The sequence below is a fragment of the Schistocerca cancellata genome, chromosome 1, assembly GCF_023864275.1.
Source record: "Schistocerca cancellata isolate TAMUIC-IGC-003103 chromosome 1, iqSchCanc2.1, whole genome shotgun sequence".
In the NCBI taxonomy this organism is placed as follows: domain Eukaryota; kingdom Metazoa; phylum Arthropoda; class Insecta; order Orthoptera; family Acrididae; genus Schistocerca; species Schistocerca cancellata.
In genome coordinates, this window is record NC_064626.1 from 561254368 (window position 1) to 561274970 (window position 20603).

At 36.8% G+C, this 20603-nt stretch overlaps 1 protein-coding gene across 2 annotated transcripts in view; it reads left to right on the forward strand.

Annotated features, from left to right (window-relative positions):
* Positions 1–2044: 2044 nt before the first annotated feature.
* Positions 2045–20603, forward strand: part of LOC126181157 (caspase-8) — a 155276-nt gene continuing 136717 nt past the window's right edge. The window contains exons 1-2 of one of the 2 annotated variants that reach the window (XM_049924749.1): positions 2045–2313; positions 8020–8112. In XM_049924749.1, coding sequence (XP_049780706.1) covers positions 2282–2313; positions 8020–8112 — 125 coding nt within the window. In that variant the 5' untranslated portion in view covers positions 2045–2281. Of the gene's footprint in view, positions 2314–2401; positions 2641–8019; positions 8113–20603 lie in introns of those variants that run through there. The other variant, XM_049924750.1, reaches the window with a different exon arrangement.

The following is a 20603-nucleotide window of genomic DNA, read 5'->3' on the forward strand; positions in this document are numbered from 1 at the left end:
TTACAAACTTCTAGGACTTGTAGAGGGGAGTGACTACGTAATATTTTTAACAGGAATCCAGGTCGAGAAACGTGCCATTTCTGTTCTAAGTCGGTTTCAATTCAGATGTTAAACTCAGCCACTTCTACTTGAGGAAATGGACTCTCACAAAATTTTGAGAAAATATACAGTTCTGTGTAGTAAATGGCGTAACACCATTGGGAAACACAGACTTTGAATGGAAGTCTGTTGCTAGGGCGGAATAATCAAAACTTCTGGGTGTCTGCATTGATGAGAAATTGAATTGGAAGAAACACATTGATGATCTGGTGAAACAGTTAGGTTCAGCTACTTACGCTGCTATCGTTACTGCAAGTTTTGGTGATAAACTTATCAGTAATTTGCCAGCTATGCCTATTTTCATTCACTGCTTTCATATGACACTATATTTTGGGCTAATTTGTCATTAAGAGAAAAGGGATTCACAGCACAAAAGTGAGTAGTCACAATAATAGCTGGAGGCCACCCAAAATCACCCTGTGGACATTTATTTAAGGAACTCGGGCTGTTCACAGTATCTTTGCAGTACATATATTCACTTATGACGTTTGCTATGAATAACCCATCCTAATTCAAAAATAATAACTGGTACACACTCTCCACTCCACCAGGTCTCTCTTGAATTTCCAGTGCAGCACCCAGGACTCGTGGCAGCAGATCTTCCTCTGTCTCTATAGGAGTCTGTAAAATCAAAGGATGGGTATCGCCTCACAATAAGTAATACACATCATCCTGTGCACCCCATTGCATGCCATGACTGTCAACTCTGAGACTTTTCTCTTTCTCTGAGCAGACGTGACCACGTTACACATCTGAACTGAAACCATCGTAGAACGGATATGATGCGTTTCTGAATGAGGGTTCCTATTCAAAATATTATGTATCTGCTCCCCGCTTTCCAAATGCCCTATATAGTGCAGTAGATAACAAAAGCGATTTTAGAAACAAAACAGAAATAAGAAAATAATTTAAATTTATGTCAACAAACATTCACTTACACTGTACTAGAACCATCTTGCAAATGTGTTTTTGGACCATTTTGATTTTTTGTTATTCCTTTTTTGTCTCGATGTGGTATGGAAGTTTATTATGAAACTTTTTCCCAGTTTGCAGTGGTCCATTTTGTCTGAGAGTTGACTCTGCATGCTCACTGTGAAGGTCCAAATTTTGCTTGGTGTCATGTGTATAGACTGCTTGATCTGTGCACACTGATTTGGCTTTAGCCTCTGAAATTTCCTTTCTGTAAGTAACTTCATCAATGCGTGACAATTGTAGTAACTGGAGTGCTTTAAAATGTTGCTTGCAAGAGTTTCTCGGGGCTGTACTTTTTGTTGCCATTATGACCTGCTTTTGTGCTATGAAAAGGGTTTTCTTGTTCGCGTGTTACTCCAATTATCACCTAATGGCTATCACAGTAATGATTCTGCTTGGGCATTTACATATTTTTAACCTTTCTTTTGTTATACACTTAATAGCTATTTTTATGCCAAAACATATCTTGCTTAGCTTCGTATTAACGTAACTGATGTGTATGTACTTTTTCATACTTAACTAAATCCATATTCCCAGATATTTTGTTACTTTTACAATTTCTAATTGTTTTTTTAATAGATTTATAGTGGGAGGTTAATTGCTGTTTGTTCTGTACGGTACGAAGATGCATTGCAGCTTTTTTCTCTGTGTTTGGTGACAACAGCTATGACCTCTGCATGACTTTCTACTTCTACAGCCCGAACTTACAAATGCTCATCACTGCAAAATCTGAAGTTTTTACACTTGTATTTCTTCTTAATAAAAGTAGTAACTCCGGCTTCAGCTTCACTTTCCAGAATGTTTTTTATTCTCCGAATAACTATAAATTGTAAAGTACAGTTATTATTCTACGTGCGTACAACGAAGTGAAACGAAACTAATATCTAGAAAACGATTCGCCGACAGATTGTCCTATATTGTGTGCGATTCATCGTAATGTAAGAGAGGTCCATGCGATCACCAATCGATTGTTGCGATCTGCGATTCGCCCACAACAACACGAGCGTCGAGTCATAGGTCCATCGGATTACAGCTCTGAGCTCTCTATTCCCATTTTTGATGGCTCGTACATTTCATATTTTACCGCACCGGGCAACTTATTCACCGTAGGTACTACACCGGTTTGGCTTCGTAGAATTGCGGGGTGCCTTTGTTGAGTGATGGTAGTACTGTCAATCTACGAGGAAGTGTGTACACAGTGGTGACGCACATGTTGGGTGAGAGGGGAAGTTTGGTTCTCAGGTACAAACCTTCGTTTTATCCTTATCGAAGATATGTCATGTATTATTACAGTTTTATTTTTAACTTGTAATGCTGTAGCTTTATTGTTTTAGAACAGAAGGCCAGTGTTGAATATCTTTTTATTAGTTAAATGACAAAAACACAAAATTAGTTTTTAACGCGAAAGTTAGCCTGTGCTGTGATATCTAGTTATTGCAGTGACGTCAAGTTATGGCTGCAATATGAAAAGATAGTTTATGATTGGAGCTTGTGTCTAGCGACATCAGAGTTTGTTTGCAAATTGTGACAATTTGTGAAGCGCAATTGGGAGAAACGCGCGAGTCCAAAGTAAATATACTTTACATTAGCGTGTTTTACTGTACCTTGTAACATTGAGTAGGTATGCACAAATACGGTTGGTGTCCTAAAGTGCAATATGTTCGACTTATTTTTTTAGTTTTGTGATGTTGTGTAAAACATCCTACCATATAGTGTTTAAAAGTTAACTCCAAATTGGTCTCTGTTGGCAACAATCTCGATGTTTAAAAAATCTCATCAATGATGATGATATCCGTTCGTTTCTTTTAATGACAAGTTTTGATCACTTAACTGTGTCACTGGTTGCCATGCTAGTTCGTTCATTTGTGTTATAGCTATGATAACGTCTGGATTCAGCAACCATTTGTGTTGTAAGCTTGTGGGATATGTAGGCCATTACTTTTAATTCAGTTTCCCTACACTTCCCACTTCCATTCATTTGGACCGTTCCCTGTGTTCTGAGCTTTGACCTTGATAGAATCATTTTCCTATCAACATTTTGTAATTTTAAACAATTCAGATTAATGCTTTGCTATGTAATTTAATCACTATGAATAGTTTTGTCATTACTTAAGTGTGGTTGTTTATGTATCAGCCAACATTGCATTCTGGAATTAGCATTACCATTTTAGTAAATTCAAGTGTTGGAGTGCCTTACGGCATTTGTGTTAAAGCTTTTTGTTTACTTGTTTGATACTACATTTCGTGTATGCAAATTTTTGAGATGCTCGGCCAGTATGTGGAACATTCTTATCCCTGCTTCTTTTTTACTTGAGAAACCCAAGAGTGATTACATGTAAGAATGCCTGTTCGTTTTTTCACGTTTCATTTTTTGTATTAATACCTTATCTGTTGCAAAATTTGTGATATACTAACACACGAGAGAGAGTGTACGGAGTGATATTACCAACTTATGTGGTGACACGAGGGAAAAAAGGCTGGCTGGGTGTATTGAGAATGTTGTTGTCATTGTTACTCTGCTGTGAAACATTTCTTCGTTCCCTTTATGCTGGTACATATAATCTTAGTCCCTGATTCATGTTCTGCTTTGATGATGTGGTATTTATAACTTGATATTCTTAATTAGTGTTTATTTAAAGCCTTAATAAACAGTTATGTGGTAATGTTATGAAGACCTTCGGTAATAAAAGGTAAAAAAAAAAAATAGAAGATGTAAATTAACCACAAATTCCGAATCCTTTTCTAGATAAAGGAGACATGTCATTTAAAAGCACACCACACAACCTTCACTGTGATGCATTTGATTACGAAACTTCAGAATACCCCAATAAAAGTTCATGTATGCTTTTTGGGCAGCTAACACTTTACTGACTGAAATCTATAGATTGTGCTTCCTTTTTTACTTATGTTATGAAGAGGGTGATAAAATTTAGGTACTGTGGATGAACTAATACCATATGGTGAATCCTGAACCTCATAGTTCGTGTTGTATCAGTTCCCAGCTTTCTGCGTGGCATATTATCCTGATACAAAAATTGTTTTTCAAAAATTAAGAACCTACATTGATCATATGAGACGAAATTTGCCATATTTGGTATATATCTTAATAAAAATAGCTGACATTGTATACAGTGAATAGATGTAGTTAAAATACAGAAAAATTATAAATAACATAAATATGGAGACTGTGTATGTAGTGTTCAGTACACAATTCTTTTACTTGGTGAATGCAGTTAGCATCCAAAATTACAAAATACAATATATATTTTGAAAAAGGAAAGTTCTTGTAGAATATAAATACTTCTTGATTAAAGGACAGTTCTCACCAAAGAGCAGAAGTGTTGAGTTGTTAATAGGCACACGTACACAAGAAAGAAAACTTGCTAGGTTTTGGAGGTACTCTTTGATGAACTTGAGTAAAATGGACATACCTATGCTCCTACATGGTGCTGGCTGGATTTCCACAGTATCTCAGAATGTGGAGTGATTGTGGTTGGGTTAGTGTTAGAGGCCCATGCTGAGTGTGGCAAGGGGACCAGAATTGGGAAGTGTTGATAGGATGAAGAAAGGGGTAACCTGTGAAGGATGAAGAAAGGGGTAACCTGTGATTAAGGCCAGGACAATTATGGGAGTGGTGGATGTTCTGTAAGGATAACTCCCATCTGTGGAGTTCAGAGGAGCTGGTGGTGGAGGGATGGGCCGATGTGCCCCACTTGCATTCCTAGCTGGCATACTGGCTGCCACTAAGCCCCAGTATCTCTCCCTATATCTATACCATCATATAACATCCTCATTCCAAGCAGTTCAGCTGGTAAAATACAACATTAGTCCAGTTGGCTTTGTGTGAGGTAGGTGTGTGTGTGTGTGTGTGTGTGCGCGCGCGCGCGCCTTTTTTTTTTTTTTTTTTTTTTTCTTCACCCTAGCTCATCAAAGGAACAGACATTTTCTTTTGTGTGTCCTGATCGACCATGCAACACTTCTTTTTTGGGGACTGCTCTCCTTTAATCCGAACGTATTTATAAATTTGTTAGTTGATTGGCCTATGTTAGGTGAATAGCCGGTGAATATAGTTGCTGTTTTGCAAATTGATCTTACCCCACTACTCATGGCACAAAACTCTCGTATTGTAAAATGGTTTGTCTGATAACTTGAGTGTTCAGCAGTAACTCCTAGGTTTGTGTCATGTACCACACTAATATGAAAATATTGTGCATCTCATCCTCTCATATGATGTCAAAAATCAAATTCAGGATATAGGCTTCAGTCCTCAGTGAAGTGTATACTGTACTGTTGAAATTAATGACTAGAATTCACAGTTAGGCTAGCATGTGATTGGGATTGCCCTGCTGACAAAAACACCCAGTTTATGCTCTTTCTCCTGCAAAATTGTTTGCACTGGGAGCATAAGATGTATTGTTACTACCAAATGCATTACCTGCTTGTTCTAAAGTCCTATTTGTTTAATTCATATCTTTTTACTTTTAGAAATTTCAGTTAGAATGTCTATGTAAAGTATTACTGTCTAGCAATTTTCCTCATACTTTTTTTATGTTTGTGGTAAAATAAAACTGGTGCTGATTTACTTTTAGAGTTTAGGCATATTCTGGCAAGTATAATCTAGCAATAGATTTATTTGCTAAGAATGTTCAGATGTGTGTCTGGTGTGACATTATTACTAAAGATTTTTTTAAAGGGACTTTCCATTCTAGGATCTATTTAATTGTTGAGCTGTTAAATTTATGTAATTTTCCTTTGAATCACTGAGACATAAGTTTGTTGCTTTGTCTGGTGGCACCTGGAAAATAATTCTTTTACAGTGACTATGTAGATCGGTAAGCTGAAAATGATTTCATAACAGTAGTAATTAATGTTAGACCTGAAACAGTAAATGTTCTGGAAAATGAGAATAAGTTAAAGGAGCGTCTACAATAATAGAGACCTGGCATTTAACACGGACTCAAAATCAGGGTGCAACTCAGCATTTTTCACATTAACCAACATTGCGAGAAGTGAATACAGTGATAAGTGGGAGGAAAAAGTCCTAGGACTGATCCAGTTTTGACTTTTTACCACTGGGTCACAATTACAGTGTTTTCCATTATCTAGTTGGCTTTTCATTCTCTCTCTCTCTTTGTATTGACGTGCTGACAGGATATTTGGCATACTTGGCAAATCGTGAGTCGGTATGACAGTGTGACATAATTGTATGTTGCAGGGCATCTAAGGTGAAAAATGAGTATGAAGCAGGCAGGAAATTAAAAATCCCAGACATTTAAAAAAGAAGAAAAAAATCAGCAGCAGCTCCAACTTACCGAAGTGTTTTGATTCAGGGATGTGAATTCCACATAATTGTAGTGCTTGTTTTGAAGACTAGACTGGCTTGAGCTACAATCAGGCATTGAAATGTGATGGTGAAAGTTGAAAATCTTGCAGGACTGGGGTCCAAACCTGGACAGAACACACACAGCATATATTGATAGTCCATTGTGTTTATTGAACAAATGTTGATGTTGTCTTATGCATAGGCAGCTAATGGTAACACGTCTAAACTAAATGTTTTGTTTGAAGTATAAGCTGAATAGTCTTGAGAAGGGTCAGTGTCCCTTTTTTTTCCAAAACTGCCTGTTTCTCTTAATATGGATATGTAATTTATGTAGAAGAAATTTTTCTTTATCAGGACTTGTGGGTGTATCAATCAGCCTTGCCGCAGCCACGGGGGTGTATGTTTGGCGTGTCTTGTGTGGTTGTATGCATGAATATGTATATGTTAGCTAGACAAAGAGCTAGTGCTCAATAACTAGTGTGAACATTGTTTTCTGTTACATGTTTCTGTGCCCTCACATATCAGTTTGCTGTAGATGAGCGGTTCCCTTACCCTTATTTTACATATTGCTCCATCCATGAATTTCTGTTGCTGTTACAGTCTTCTTCACTGTTCAGTTTTTGTCATGTAATAATAAATTATAGGCTTCCATCTTGCCAATGAATGTTTCTTTTTTTAATTGATTTCTACTTCTGCAGTATGTGTAGCTTATAGTGCAGACATTGATATTTTAAATAGTTGATTTACAATGTGTGTTACGTTGATCTTGGAAGTTTGTTTTACATTCTCAATCTTCTAAGTCCTTGTGAAATTAAATGCTGATAACTTATCTAAGTGATCTGTATGTTTAGTTGCGAAATATTGCTGTGTATGAGTGGTCAGAATTGTTTGTAGCTTCATATTTAATTTGGTTATTGGTAACAAAGTTACGTCCTATGTGAAGTTTTTAGTCATCCTTAAAGTTTATCATTTTTCTTTCTGCACCATTATGTCATAAATGACAAACCTCCAAAGACAGTGATTTTCTGTAACACTGTTTTTAGTATGTGTAGTGCCTTTAGGTGTCTTCAGAGGCTTTTCTGTGACCAGGTGTCATAGTAGTCATGCAATTCTTGTTATAAAATATAATTTTTTTTTTATAAAATAATGCACTAGAGCACCTCATAACCAACTCCTGTTAATCATAATTGTGTAGTTAGTTGTGGAAAATGTCATATCTAGTGGGACAGAATACAATTACATACCCAAACTGCCTTGTGTATCTGTGATACAGAAACCTGATCTCTCTCAGAGAGAGAGAGAGAGAGAGAGAGAGAGAGAGAGAGAGAGAGAGAGAGAGAGAGAGATGAAGGAAGGTCGATAATGGGGGGGGGGGGGGGGAAGCACTATTGGTGTGGCAGTTGATCATTTTCCCCCACTTCTAATCATTGACTCCTTACGTTAGGAACATATGTAGATATAAAGGAAGTTTAAGCAGTTTCCAATTTTATGTACAGAATGCTCAAATATATAACAGGTGTCATGTTAGAGGCTACTTTTCTTTGGAAAAGTCGTTTATGTAATGTAATATTTCTGTTATATGTTTTTGTCTTTGATCCAGGATAAAAGACTGTTTTATTTTGCAGGTTCATAAGCCGGGCTTTTATTACGCTGTGGGATTTTATTTTCTTCTACAGTTCTGCTTCAGTTTCTTGGGCCATCAAATATTTGCCATTGAGGTGTGTTTTTATGTGTAATTATAGTACAAAATTTGTGTTAAACCAAGATATGTGCTCAGTTCACTTTATGGCTTGTTTGAAAACATTAGTAACTCAGTTAATAAATTATCATGAAAATAATTATTCAGTAAATTTAGTATCATTTGTATGTTCGTTACGTTATGTTTTATTTGTTCAAAGGACATGTCACACTTTCAGGAAATTTTACATACTTGAAATGCAGCTTTCCTTTCCTTTCCTTTCACGCACAATGTCTTCTGTATTCTCATTGGGGAGCAAAAATTTGGTATAAATAAGTGACATTGGGTGCTTGTAAGATAGTGATAATATCTTCTAATGATTGCAGTATACATGGTAAGTTAATCAGGTAGATGCAGAAAAACTGAATTGTTTGCTGTATCAGCAGACTATCACTGCATAACGACTGTAATGAAACAAACCTGCTGTCCGTCACATCATTTAAATACGTATGGTTTGCTACAGACTGACATGGAATTGAACTTATGCTTGCAGTATATACTGAGGAAGAATAAGTAAGACATAGATTTGTGAGGGAATTATGACAAAATGTCATGCTTCTGGTATGAGACCACTCATGTGACTCTTGTGATACAGTCTTCAGAGTACTGTTGGAGTATTTTGTGTTCTTGTAAAGTTTGTCATGCAAAAGACATCCAAAGGAGCTTAAAGTAAAGCTATTAGGTTTTTTGAGGCAGTATAGTCTGTAACAGTGTAATTGAAATGATCATTGTTTGAATGGAAGTTGTTGGAGTGATAAGCAATTTTACAGTGAAATTGTGTTGGATGAATTTAAAGAACTGGTACTTGATACAAGCCAGGTACATATACATATTGCCACCATTACATATCTCGCAAGTAGTCAGTGAGAATAGTATAAATATTAGGGATAATGTGTACATTTAAAGACACTAATTTTTCCTGTCATAGTGTGTGAAAGGCTAATATGTGGCTGACATCAGAGTTCAGAGCCTTTCCTTCATATCTTTTAGATGGCTGTCTGAAATGGCATGCAGCAAGGAAGCAGAGCTCGTGAACTGCATATTGTTCCTAGAAGTTATCTCCATTCTCTGCTTTAGACTGAGAAATGCTGAAATCAGTGGCTCAAAAATTTGTGCTATTGGGTGTCAGTTTTAGGGCCTCACTTTGTCTGGTATGCTGTGCACTCAATAAAAAGCTGCTCAGGTAGCATATTGTGTATGGTGTGTACATATTGGCTTCTTATTTAGAGCAGCATGTCAAATAACTGACACACTGATATGTGTAGGTCACTTGTCTAAATTGTAGGGAGGAAAGCAGGAATATCCAGGATAAGGTCTCTGAATGCTGCTTGTACCAATTCAAACAGCAAAATAATGTACATGAAAATACTGTAGTGAATGTACATCATGCAATGTAGTTTAAGGCTTGCATATATCATTGCTGCAGGTGCTGTAGTACCAGAACTTCAGGTAGAACTGAGAGATTGCTAACATAAACATCTCATTGTGTGCTGGGAGCTTTCAAATGAATGTGCGTATCCATCATGAGGCTCGCAACTCTTTTTGTTGTGTATGAGTGCAGTGAACTGGGACCCCAGGCCATTGCAATACTTCTTATTTGGTGCTGCAATCTTACTCTCTATATCCTCTCTCTCACTTTCTGTAGGACAGATTCTCTATTGACAATGTAGTTCATTTGTAAGATGTCCGTTTTGGCCTTGCTCTTAGGTTAATTTATGCTAGGCCCCCACAGCTGTTTGACCTCCACCTTTTCAGAACTTACTACAGATTTGTGGGTCATGCAGGAAAGGTTGCCCACTGTCCAGCATGGGTAGTGAGTGGTGTGGGCTGAGACAGTCAAATGCCCATTTGGTGGGACATTGTATAAATGGCATTTGCCCAGAGCAGTTTTAAAGGCACAAAATCAAATAAAAAAGTAATTTTGAAGTTTTTATTGCTGGAATGTATAATTTGTCAATTAAAATAAGGGAATGGGATGATATTCCAGATATCAAAAGTTATTAAATGTTTACACTTGCCATTATTACTGAGAATGAAAGGAAAGAAGAGAAAAACATAGTTTAATTTTTTTACCAGCCTTCCAACTTGCTGTACTAAGGAAGGGCACATGTTGCTGACAGCTTCTTTTTATTTGTAATTTTCTTGTTACTTTTACCAGTTCTGCTCTTCACTCTCAGCTCTCTTGCATTCATGAACACACACACATGTTGAATGGCTGTGTAATGATAAAGCCAGTATAAAAATCATTATCCTTATGTCATCGTTTTGTAATGTAACACACTCTATAATCTGTGTCAAATCCCTGAATATTATTGAAGAATGATTACTGACAACAAATTGTTGTTGTATGTATTAAATATCTGGCATGTTTTTCAGATGGTAAATGTATTCTTAAATGTTAAACTGTTTTAATTGGGGGGGGGGGGGGAAGTTTTGTCAGATGTAGTGACATCTGAGACAGACTGTAGTTTCCTATTTTGCTCCTTTATCTGCTTTTGTATGGGTGCACTTCTTTGAAGATAGTGAGAACACTGACATAAAAAAGATTTAATAACAAAGAATCAATGCACGAGATGTTGGAATTCTTTGATTCTGATACTAGTAGATTCCTGGAGAATCCGTGATTCTTGGAATTGTGGAATCAGAATCAGTATGTGACACATTCCTAAATAAAACATTATGGATAACCTTTTTTACTGTAATTACAATTATTTTAAGTAAATATTAGTACTATTGTTACTATTGCAGATAGGTAGTAAATGAAATTTTGAGTGAGTGAGTGAATGGTAATTCCAGGTAATTCATGCAATAGGATATTTGATTGTTTTCTGGAAATGGTCTTAAATGATAAATTATTTTTTATGCTCCTGAGATCCTTTCTCCCCACTTGAATTTCAGTATTCTTTTATAAAAATGGAAATGAAATACAAATGATTTGAAAGCCTGCTAAAATGCTCCATTCGAGTCGTGATATCTGTGTTGTAGCTAGGTAGCTTGCTGCTCCCACCATCATAATGGTAATTCAGTGATATCTTGTTTTGGAATTAACATTTTGGAAAATTGGTTAAATTGGTCTGTAGCACCATCTTGTACAAATACATTTATAAAAACTGAAGAGTTGTGTTTGTGCGTTTTAGAGAATAAGGTGTTTAAAATGGGGTTGCACGGTACCGACAAATTGCCAGCATGTCGCCACACACATTCACTAACTTACCTAAAACATGATACACTGTGAAGTTAACATTAAATTGCCTCTGAGATATGCTCTTCCACAGTTACAACGAAGGGTTGCATCATTTGGCGAAATTAAGCACCTAGTGAAAATTGTTTTACCCAACTACACCTCAATTATTTGGTAATTCGGTTAATTACAATTACAAAACTGCATCACACTGTTCAGGAACTGAATATTATTATTTCCTTGCTGTTTACATGCGCTTACATTTGCATTTGCTATTAACACAAGTCATGTTCGAAAAGAGATTTTCTGCTTAACGTGACCACACACCTTTTACTTTATTAGAAACAGTGCTTTTATCATCGTACTGTCCAGCTGGGATCCATATTTTTTAAACATTTGCTGTTTCATCATCTTGCATAAATATGAAGTAAAAGTCTGCTTCAGACACTAAAATTAGTTTACCCTCACTATCGTCACAGCGCTTAAGTTTGTGTCACCTGCATGCTGTACATGATTTATATCTCTGTATAACCTCATCGCTCTACACCGTGTTGTACTCTGGATGTATGGTGATATCTTTGTTACTAGCAATGCTTTCCAAAAAAGTGACTTGGCTGTTTGCACAGGAAATGCATGTATCTTCTGTTGTCAATTTCTCAGATTAATACTAATGTGAAGCTGTATACAATACATTCCACAATCGAAACAACTGCCACTTCAGTTCTTGCTAATGCTATTTTCATATTTCATGTAAAACTTTTTAAAAGATATGACGCTTCAAGTATTCGAACATGTAACCTCTTAATATGCAGTTGAATGTGCTATTCATTGTGTCAGTTAACACCTGCTTCAGGCAGTATACCTGCTGAGGGTCCTCTGCAAAGGAAATCAGCATTAAGTTTTGCCAAAAATAATTTTATTGTGCTTTGGGCTATAGCTCATGACTATGGTAGACAATCTAGTTGCAATATAGGAACCCTCTTGCAAAAGTTTTACAATTTCTTAGTTTTGAGCAAGTTTAATGATATTTCAAGGAGCAGTGAAAAGAATGTGTATCGTTGCACATATCATTGCTGTAAATGACCTTCCATATCAGTGTTCACAAAATTCCTGTGTATTGTGAAGGTGTGATCGTGTTTTCCATCTCTAAATAGCTAAACTGTTTGCAGGAAAAAAGTACGTAAAAAAACCTCATAACTTCGACTGACGCTTCTTAACTTATGTATAGCTTCGTCATACTCTGTCTCTTGACGTCGTCATAATGTCAGCCAATAACAGTGTGTTTTCGATCACATGACCAGATATTGATATTTAATAATTTTCAAGCTGTAATTACATAAAAATTAGATATTTTGTGAGAATATGGACCATAAATGCTATTTATATGCTATAATCAATCAGAATAACAAAATCCGTATGATATTTTTACCTAGGAAAATAGCCTATTCTCTGGGTTATTTAGTTAATTGGAATTGACGACACAGATCTGACTGTGTGACAGTCATTTATTGCTATGTGGTTGAGTGAGCAGAAACAACCTCATTGTTGTGTTATTTACAGTTTTTGTAGAAAATTGGCTACTGAACAGTTGCTAGAAGGTTAAGAAAGGAGGACCCTTTTGGGACTTATTTTCAATTTAAAAGGGAAAGGAGTATTTTGTAAATATTGTTTTAAGGAATACAGTCACACACCAACAAAATGGAAAAGCATATTGACAAGTGTTTCAAGTGCCCTCAGAATTTGAAAAAAGTATGCTGGAGTTAGGCACAGTGTTTGAGAAAAACTTTTTAATATTTTGCAGTAGTATAGTAAAATTAAAAATACTACCTAAAGGTGAACTGCTTAATATAAACTTTACTTTATTTATTATATACTACCCCAAGAACTGATCTCCTTAAAGATGTAAAAATTCATGTGTTGAGTCCAGTTCATTCCCCCTAATAACTCTCCAGCCTTTGCTCTGGCTGGTTGGTGTGGCACGAACCCTTGTTCAGAGAAGGTGGCATCATGGCAGGTATGGGTCATTGTGAAACAGCCAAAGTTATCAACCAGTAGCCGCAGGTTTTATCAGTCTCATCAGACAGACAAAAGTTAGTAAAATTTCATGCATCTAAAACAAAATATTGATATGTGAAATACACAACTTCCACCGTTACGTTAGCAAAAAGTTTTGTGAAGAACCTGAGAAAATTTTGGCTCTGTGTAAAGTCACTAAGCAGGTTGAAGGCTTCTGTCCAGTTACTCATTGACCAGTCTGCTGTGGCAACAGAAGCATGAACTTTTTAATTCGTGCATTCATGTTTGATCATTACAGATACTTCCCGTGGAGTACATAGTAATAAGCAGGCATGGCGTAGAGAAGCAGCTGAAAGATTGGAAAACAAGTAATTTGACAGGTCCAGTTGGAATCCCAGTTTAGTTTTAAAGAGAATACTCTTTTTACATTGGCCCCTTACTTAGATTGCATTTATCATGAGTGTCTCACCCAGTGTAAGATCTGAAGGAACTAAAAAATGCCGCAGGTGATTCCTGTATACAAGGAGGGTAAAAGTATGGACCCGCTAAATTACATATGAGTGACCTTTTGCTGCAGATCTTGAACATGTTCGCCGGCCGGGGTGGCCGAGCGGTTCTAGGCACCACAGTCTGGAACTGCGCGACAGCTACGGTCGCAGATTCGAATCCTGCCTCGGGTATGGGTGTGTGTGATGTCCGTATGTTAGTTAGGTTTAAGTAGGTCGAAGTTCTAGGGGACTGATGACCTCAGACGTTAAGTCCCATAGTGCTCAGAGCCATTTTCTTTAACATGTTCGAAGTTGAGTATAATTAATGTCATTTAGGGAGGAGAGCTTCTGTCCACAAATTGGTAAGAATTTAAAAAGTATGACTCGTGAAAAACTTAGCTTGTCCATTTCTCACATGATACCCTGCAAAGCGTGGATAAAGGGCAGCAAGCAGATACCATATTTCCATAAAGCGTTTGACATGATACCCCACTGTAGACAGTTAATCAAGGTCTGAGTGTTCAGAATATCAGAGTTGGTCAAAGATTTTGTAAGAAATAGAATCCAGTACATTGAGTGTTTGTCAGCAACAAGCTTATTGTCAGAAGTGCCCCAGGGAAGTGTGATAAGACTACTTCTGTTCTCTGTATACATATATGATCCGATGGATGGATTTAGCAGCAATATTCAGCTGATGATATTGCAGTATACAGGAACCTGTCATTGTAGAGTGACTAGGGTGACACAGGATGATCTACATAGAATTTCTATTTGGTGTGATGAGTGGCAGCTTGTCCTAAATATGGAAAAATGTAAATTAATATTAATAAGTAGCAAAAGCAATCCTATAGTGTTTGAACACAATATTAGTGGTGTGCTGCTTGAAAGAGTCAAATTGATTAAATATTTAGGTGTAACATTCCCAAGTGACATAAATGGGAAGGGCACAAAAGATTAATGGGAGAATGCTAGGAAAGTATAGCTTATCTGACATTAGTCAGGCCCATTCGTGAGTATGGCTAGTGTTTGGTCAGATTAAAGGAAGACATCAAAGTGATTCAGAGACATGCTGCAGATTTATTACCAATAAGTTCAGTCAACAAGCAAGTATTATGAAGGTGCTTCATGAACTCAAATGGGAATCCTGGGAGGAAAGATGACTATTAAACAATTTTAGAGAATGAGCATTTGCACCTGACTGCAGAATGATTCTGTCAATGCACATTTTGTGTGAGGACAGTAAAGAGGAGAAATTAGGGCTTGTATGGAGGCGTATAGTTATTTTTCCTTGTCTCCATCTGTGAGCAGAACAAGAGAGAAAAATAATAGTTCCAGTATAAGGCTTCCTCGGCCAAGCACCATACAGTGGTTTTCTCCTCACTTAGCAAATTTCGAATAGTTTGTCTCAAGTTAACCAATCCTCTCGAGTCTTGGGTGTTACTGTCTTGTAAACAACTTAATGAAGTACCCCATAAGAACCTCAACTAGGTAGAGGGATCAATTTTTCACTGGGACCTAATTCTGCAAACAGGCAAAGAACACACACTCGGAGAGGTGAAGGATCCACTGCATACGTCAAGTATTGAAATGTCCATCAGATAGCAATATACACTGGTGCATTCATCCTTGCATTTTAGGGGGATTTGCTTCCAATAAAGGTCAAAATTGTTACCAGTACAGTGCGAAGCTGTATTTACCACCGCTGATATGGTATTTTAAGTGGGTCATTCCACGTCGGGGGACCAGGTGTAGCGTCGCAAGTTTGTTCTGAGCAAACATTTGTTTTAGGATAGCTAGCTGCACGTAACTTCAGGGGCTGACAACTGCTGGCCTAACTGGGAGACACACGTGTGTCTGTCACTACTTGCCATGGGAAAGCTATCCAGTGTGTCTTACTGGATGCGTACATTCGCCACTTATAAGAACCGAAACAAATATTAAATATTATTCAATCATTTTCAAAATCGGCACACTACCTTTTGACATTCAGGAGAAGATTGTATCCAAATTTAAGCTTTACAGATATCATAGTTTGAGGCAGAAAAAATTGCTAAAAGTCAAAAACCAACACTTAGAAAACTAAATTCAGTTAGGAAATATAATAATTTATCCTGTGGTATTATCTAAAAACATGAACAGAACTTGCAGGGTGCAGAATTAATTAATTGAGGTTTTCATATTAAAACTTTAATTTTTGGTTTTTATAATATAAAAATCATACAAAATTATTATTGGTGTCTAAAATTGCTGTGGGAGTATATGTGAGCAAATGAGTGTGTGTATGTGGGACATTCATCAAATTTGAATGTTGCATTATACACCGTCTTAAGTAACCTGCAAGAGCTACGCAAGCCTGTTGTGGGGAAAATGTACATAGGGAATTTACCCACTTTGCTGATGTATGTCTAGGTGTGATTGCTATTGTAACAGAGCAGCCAGAATGTCAGCTGGAGTATTATCTGTATCTAAAGGATATTTCCAGATTTATTGTCTTTTCGTTTTCATGTATTAAACATTACTTTAATATTTCTATATCAGAATGAAGTAGATGCGTCTGTATGTAAGGATTGGTGCAGGCCAGTTTTGGCGCAAGTATGATAATGAGTGAGCATTCAGATTGGCAGTGAGTATGGTTAGCCAATCAGAATTGAGACAGTTCCCGCTTGTTACCTGATAGTTATACTGGGAGTGAGGCCACAAGAAGGGAGACTCGATAGCTTTGAACGTGGACTGTCATGTTACTAGTGTGAGTCAAAATAATGTGTAAAATGAAGTAATGTTGAGTTCCTCACGTTTGATGCATGTCGTGACTAACGCTGACGTAGTTACGGACAGTTTTGTGAAGTTTGGAAGTCTCAGAACTGTATTGTTGGAATTATATTCATGTGTGAAAATTTGGCCGTTGTAGTATTCGTGTGGCATGTTTCAGTATTCAGCCACTGAGCATTTTTGGTGAGCAATTTCCTTTTTGAAATCCACCAGAAGGACCGACTGTAATAACTCTTGTTAGTGGTGGAATTAATGACTGAGGAAATGTTTAACTTGGGTCGGATTTGGACAGATTTCTGGCTGCTGTGCATACGAAATGAGTGTGAATTGTGAACGTGATGAAAATAACCAATAGTTTAAACTGGACTGATTAGTACAGTTTCTTTCGTTATAAGAATAAATAAATATTTTTGTGTGGAAATTTTGGACATTATTTTCTAGAATCCAATCCATTATCTTACTGCCTGATAAATTTTTCATTGATAGTTTTTCTACAGAACTTTATTTCATTACTAGAGTTGTGTTAGATGCTGTCTCTTATCAACACTGCTTTTACATCATCTTGTAAGTATCTACATTGCCGAGTGAAGGGACATCAAGCAGACGCTGTTCTGAGGTAGGTGAATTTCTAATTTGCAGCCTGCACAGCACATGGAATTTTCAAACCCCGCCACGCTGCACAGGGGTCCCCACTCGACCCTCTCCCTATCTAATGAAATCTGGTGTATGGTCTTAGATGGTTGTATACCAAATTTCAGTCAGTATCTTCAGTGGTTGAATTTTTAGGGGTTTTTAAAGAGAGGCTACTCATCTTCGCATCACATGCGAAGGTGCAAATGTGCCGAGTTTGCTATGCTTGTTTAAACGTACTAGCAGACATTTCATCATTTTCTTTAATATACACAGACAAATTTTTATGCTGAATCTCTCCATGGCAGAAATTAGGGATTTAGCCACACCTAAATATAGATCCAAGCCTCTAGAGTGGCTAAAAAATTCAGCGCACTATTCAGAGAACCAAGGTTTGACCGACCATTGCTACTTTTCATATGAACCAATCACACCAAAACTTCAGCGGGTTATTGCTACCTGTGATTCCTATATATGGATCAAATTTAATTAAGACACTGTGCCTAGATGAAAATATATGCTTCTCCAAAGTTGGCCAAAATTTTCTACATGCAAATTTTAGGGTATTTTTGGGGGCCAATAACTCGGCAATGTCTTGTTCAATCCTTTTTTTTTTTCTTGCTACTGCTGGAAAGAGCACACATTAAGGTTTCCAAGCTACATTGTTTAAATTCTGGTTCTTGCATTTTCTTGAGGAAGAATATGTTTCAAAAGTTATTATTTTAGCACTTTGAGAAGATTGAAAAGTGAAATATTTTGCTGATTAAGTCCCGTGATAATTTTTTTATTGCAGTATATAAATCAGTTTCAAACATTAATTTAACACGTCATAAAAACAAGTGTAACACACTACACAGTAAATTTGCAAACCAAAAATGCTAAGAGTCAGTCCATTTTTGGTTAAACAGTTCTAAAATTTTGTCAAGGGCAGATTGTGGATAACTGTATTGTCTTCCTGACGTTGATGGTGCTTCTAAAGTCATGAAAATATGTTGCTCAGGAATCCAGTAGGTGTCTTTAGCAGCTGGCCAGTGGAAGGAATGAGCAGAACCATGTGGGTGCATAAAGCTGATGACATCTTGTTGTTCATGTGAAACTTCACACACATTTCCAACCCACCAACAATTGTCATACATACATGCAACATATTTTCCTGGTTGTAAACTTGGAATTGAGATTGCTGGAGTTTCTTAATCTGCTTCAAAGGCATGAACTGTGAATTCTGCAGCATCATTGGAAACTCCACTTACTCGCAGCTGATTACAATTAATTGGCTTAAATTGATGATTTTCTCTTGTTACATGTATTGTATGTCTCACTGCAAACCTTGTTTCTTGATTATGCTGAATTTTTTCAATCTCTTCTTTTGGTACATAAAAAAAACTTGATGCTCGGAATACTGACATCACAGAATTTGAATAAATCATACGGAGTCAATATTTGGTGATCTAAGGGCGTCTGCAGACTAGCACAGGCTGCTAGTCTTTTTGCTGTTACCGCAATGCCATCACAAGGCGATTTACTGTGGCTTGTTCCAAAAAAAATCCATTCAGCAGTGATGCCAAAATCCTTTTCATGCAAACATAAATTGATAAAATTTTTGAAACTCTTATACTGGGCTGCTGAACCATCACCAAAGTAATAAATGTTCTTAATGTTTTCAATCTTTGTCTTTAAATATGCTATTCACTTTATTTGAAAGGCATGAACAGCAGTGGTAGCATGATGGAGACAGTTGCTGATCATGCAAATGCTAATACAATGACATTCTTTGCCACCAAAATAGACAACAAATGGATATAATGTGGCCTGCCTGTTCTCCCAATGAAATTCTTGCACAGCATCTTAAACAACAAATGAATGATGACTAGCAAAGTCCATCAATATAATTAATTCATTTTCTGCAAGATTTCTCTTTAGCTGCTAAGGTATAAACTTCAGTGTTTTGACACAAATTGGTGGCTTCTCAAACTTGTAATTTTCAAAATTAGTGCCTCCATGAAATCTTAAACAGTTCTGACGTGTCTCAAATGTATCTTTGTCTGTGTGGACCCATTGCTTGTATTCTACTGTTTCTTCGGAGTCATATACCTTAAAAGCATCTTCAAGAAAAGCCTCTAGTTGCATTTTTCTTGGCCATTCCTCACAATTTTGCAGCATACAGTCTTTTGATTCCAAACTGCATACAGTTTTTTTCATCAAATCGTTGTAGTCATCTTGGATGTATGTTGCTGAAGCCAGCATTAATGTGACATTTTCATGAATTGCACATAACACGCACTGAGTGATTCGGAAGCGCCAACTGTAGTACACCATTTCGGCCTGAGCTCACAAAATTTTGAGAAGCTTAGTTGATTTCCATATTATTTACAATAAGCAATGAACATTTCTCTCAGGTTACAAAGGTGCAGGCATTTCTGCTTGTGAATCTTTTCCCCATTTATTCATACTGCAACACAATCCTTTTTGCGGGGACATAAATGAGAAAACTCATCTTCTTAAAAAAGGATATTTTGTTTTATATCAACACTGAGCTTTTTCCCTTTTCAGTCTGCAGGTGTTGCCAAAATCCCATCTTCTCTCTTTAGTTTCCTAGCCTTCTTCACCACTTTAGTTCAATCAGCAAATTCTTTAGCTATTTTTTCAATAGTCCAGCTATTTGGGGCCAGGGTCAAAATTTGGACTTTACTGCAATTGCTTGAAGTCTGAAGCTTAATCTTAAGTTCTTCCATTAAGCTGTCCATATCGTTAATGTTTTGGCATTCTTCTGTTTGTATTTGCACAATATCTACTTGGCTCACACCAGCAGCTGTGGCAATTACATTAGTAATACTGCCTTAGGCTTTCAGAACTTTGCGCTTTATGTATCCCATTGAATCCCTTTTGCTGATCCGTTGAAGCTTTAATGGTGACTCTCCAAGTGGTGATAATGAACTCTAGTTGTAAAGCAAGCATCAACATCCATATCTTCAGTGGGTGGTGATTCTTACTTATTTTGGTGGGATGATTCTTTTTGGGCCACTTCATGTCTACATTTGGTACAAATTTTCTGACCAGGTTTAAAAACTTCATTAGTCAGTAACTTCAACCTATCAGACATTGCAGTGGTTACTGTTGTTAAAGCCTTCTTGATTTCATGTTTCTCTTTACCAAATGTCTTCTGCAGAAATTGAATTTTTTCATCAAGGCATTATAGTAGGGACAAATTTGGGCATCTTCAATAAAATCAAGACCAGACCTACATTGTAGAAGCTTTTTGTCCACTGGTGACATTTCCTTAACTGATCGTAGTTGACTTTTCCCACAATAGAATGGTGATGACTTAATGACAATCAGCTCCATCTGATCCACCAAAGAACAGGGTGCAAGGACTCTTGGTTCATTTTA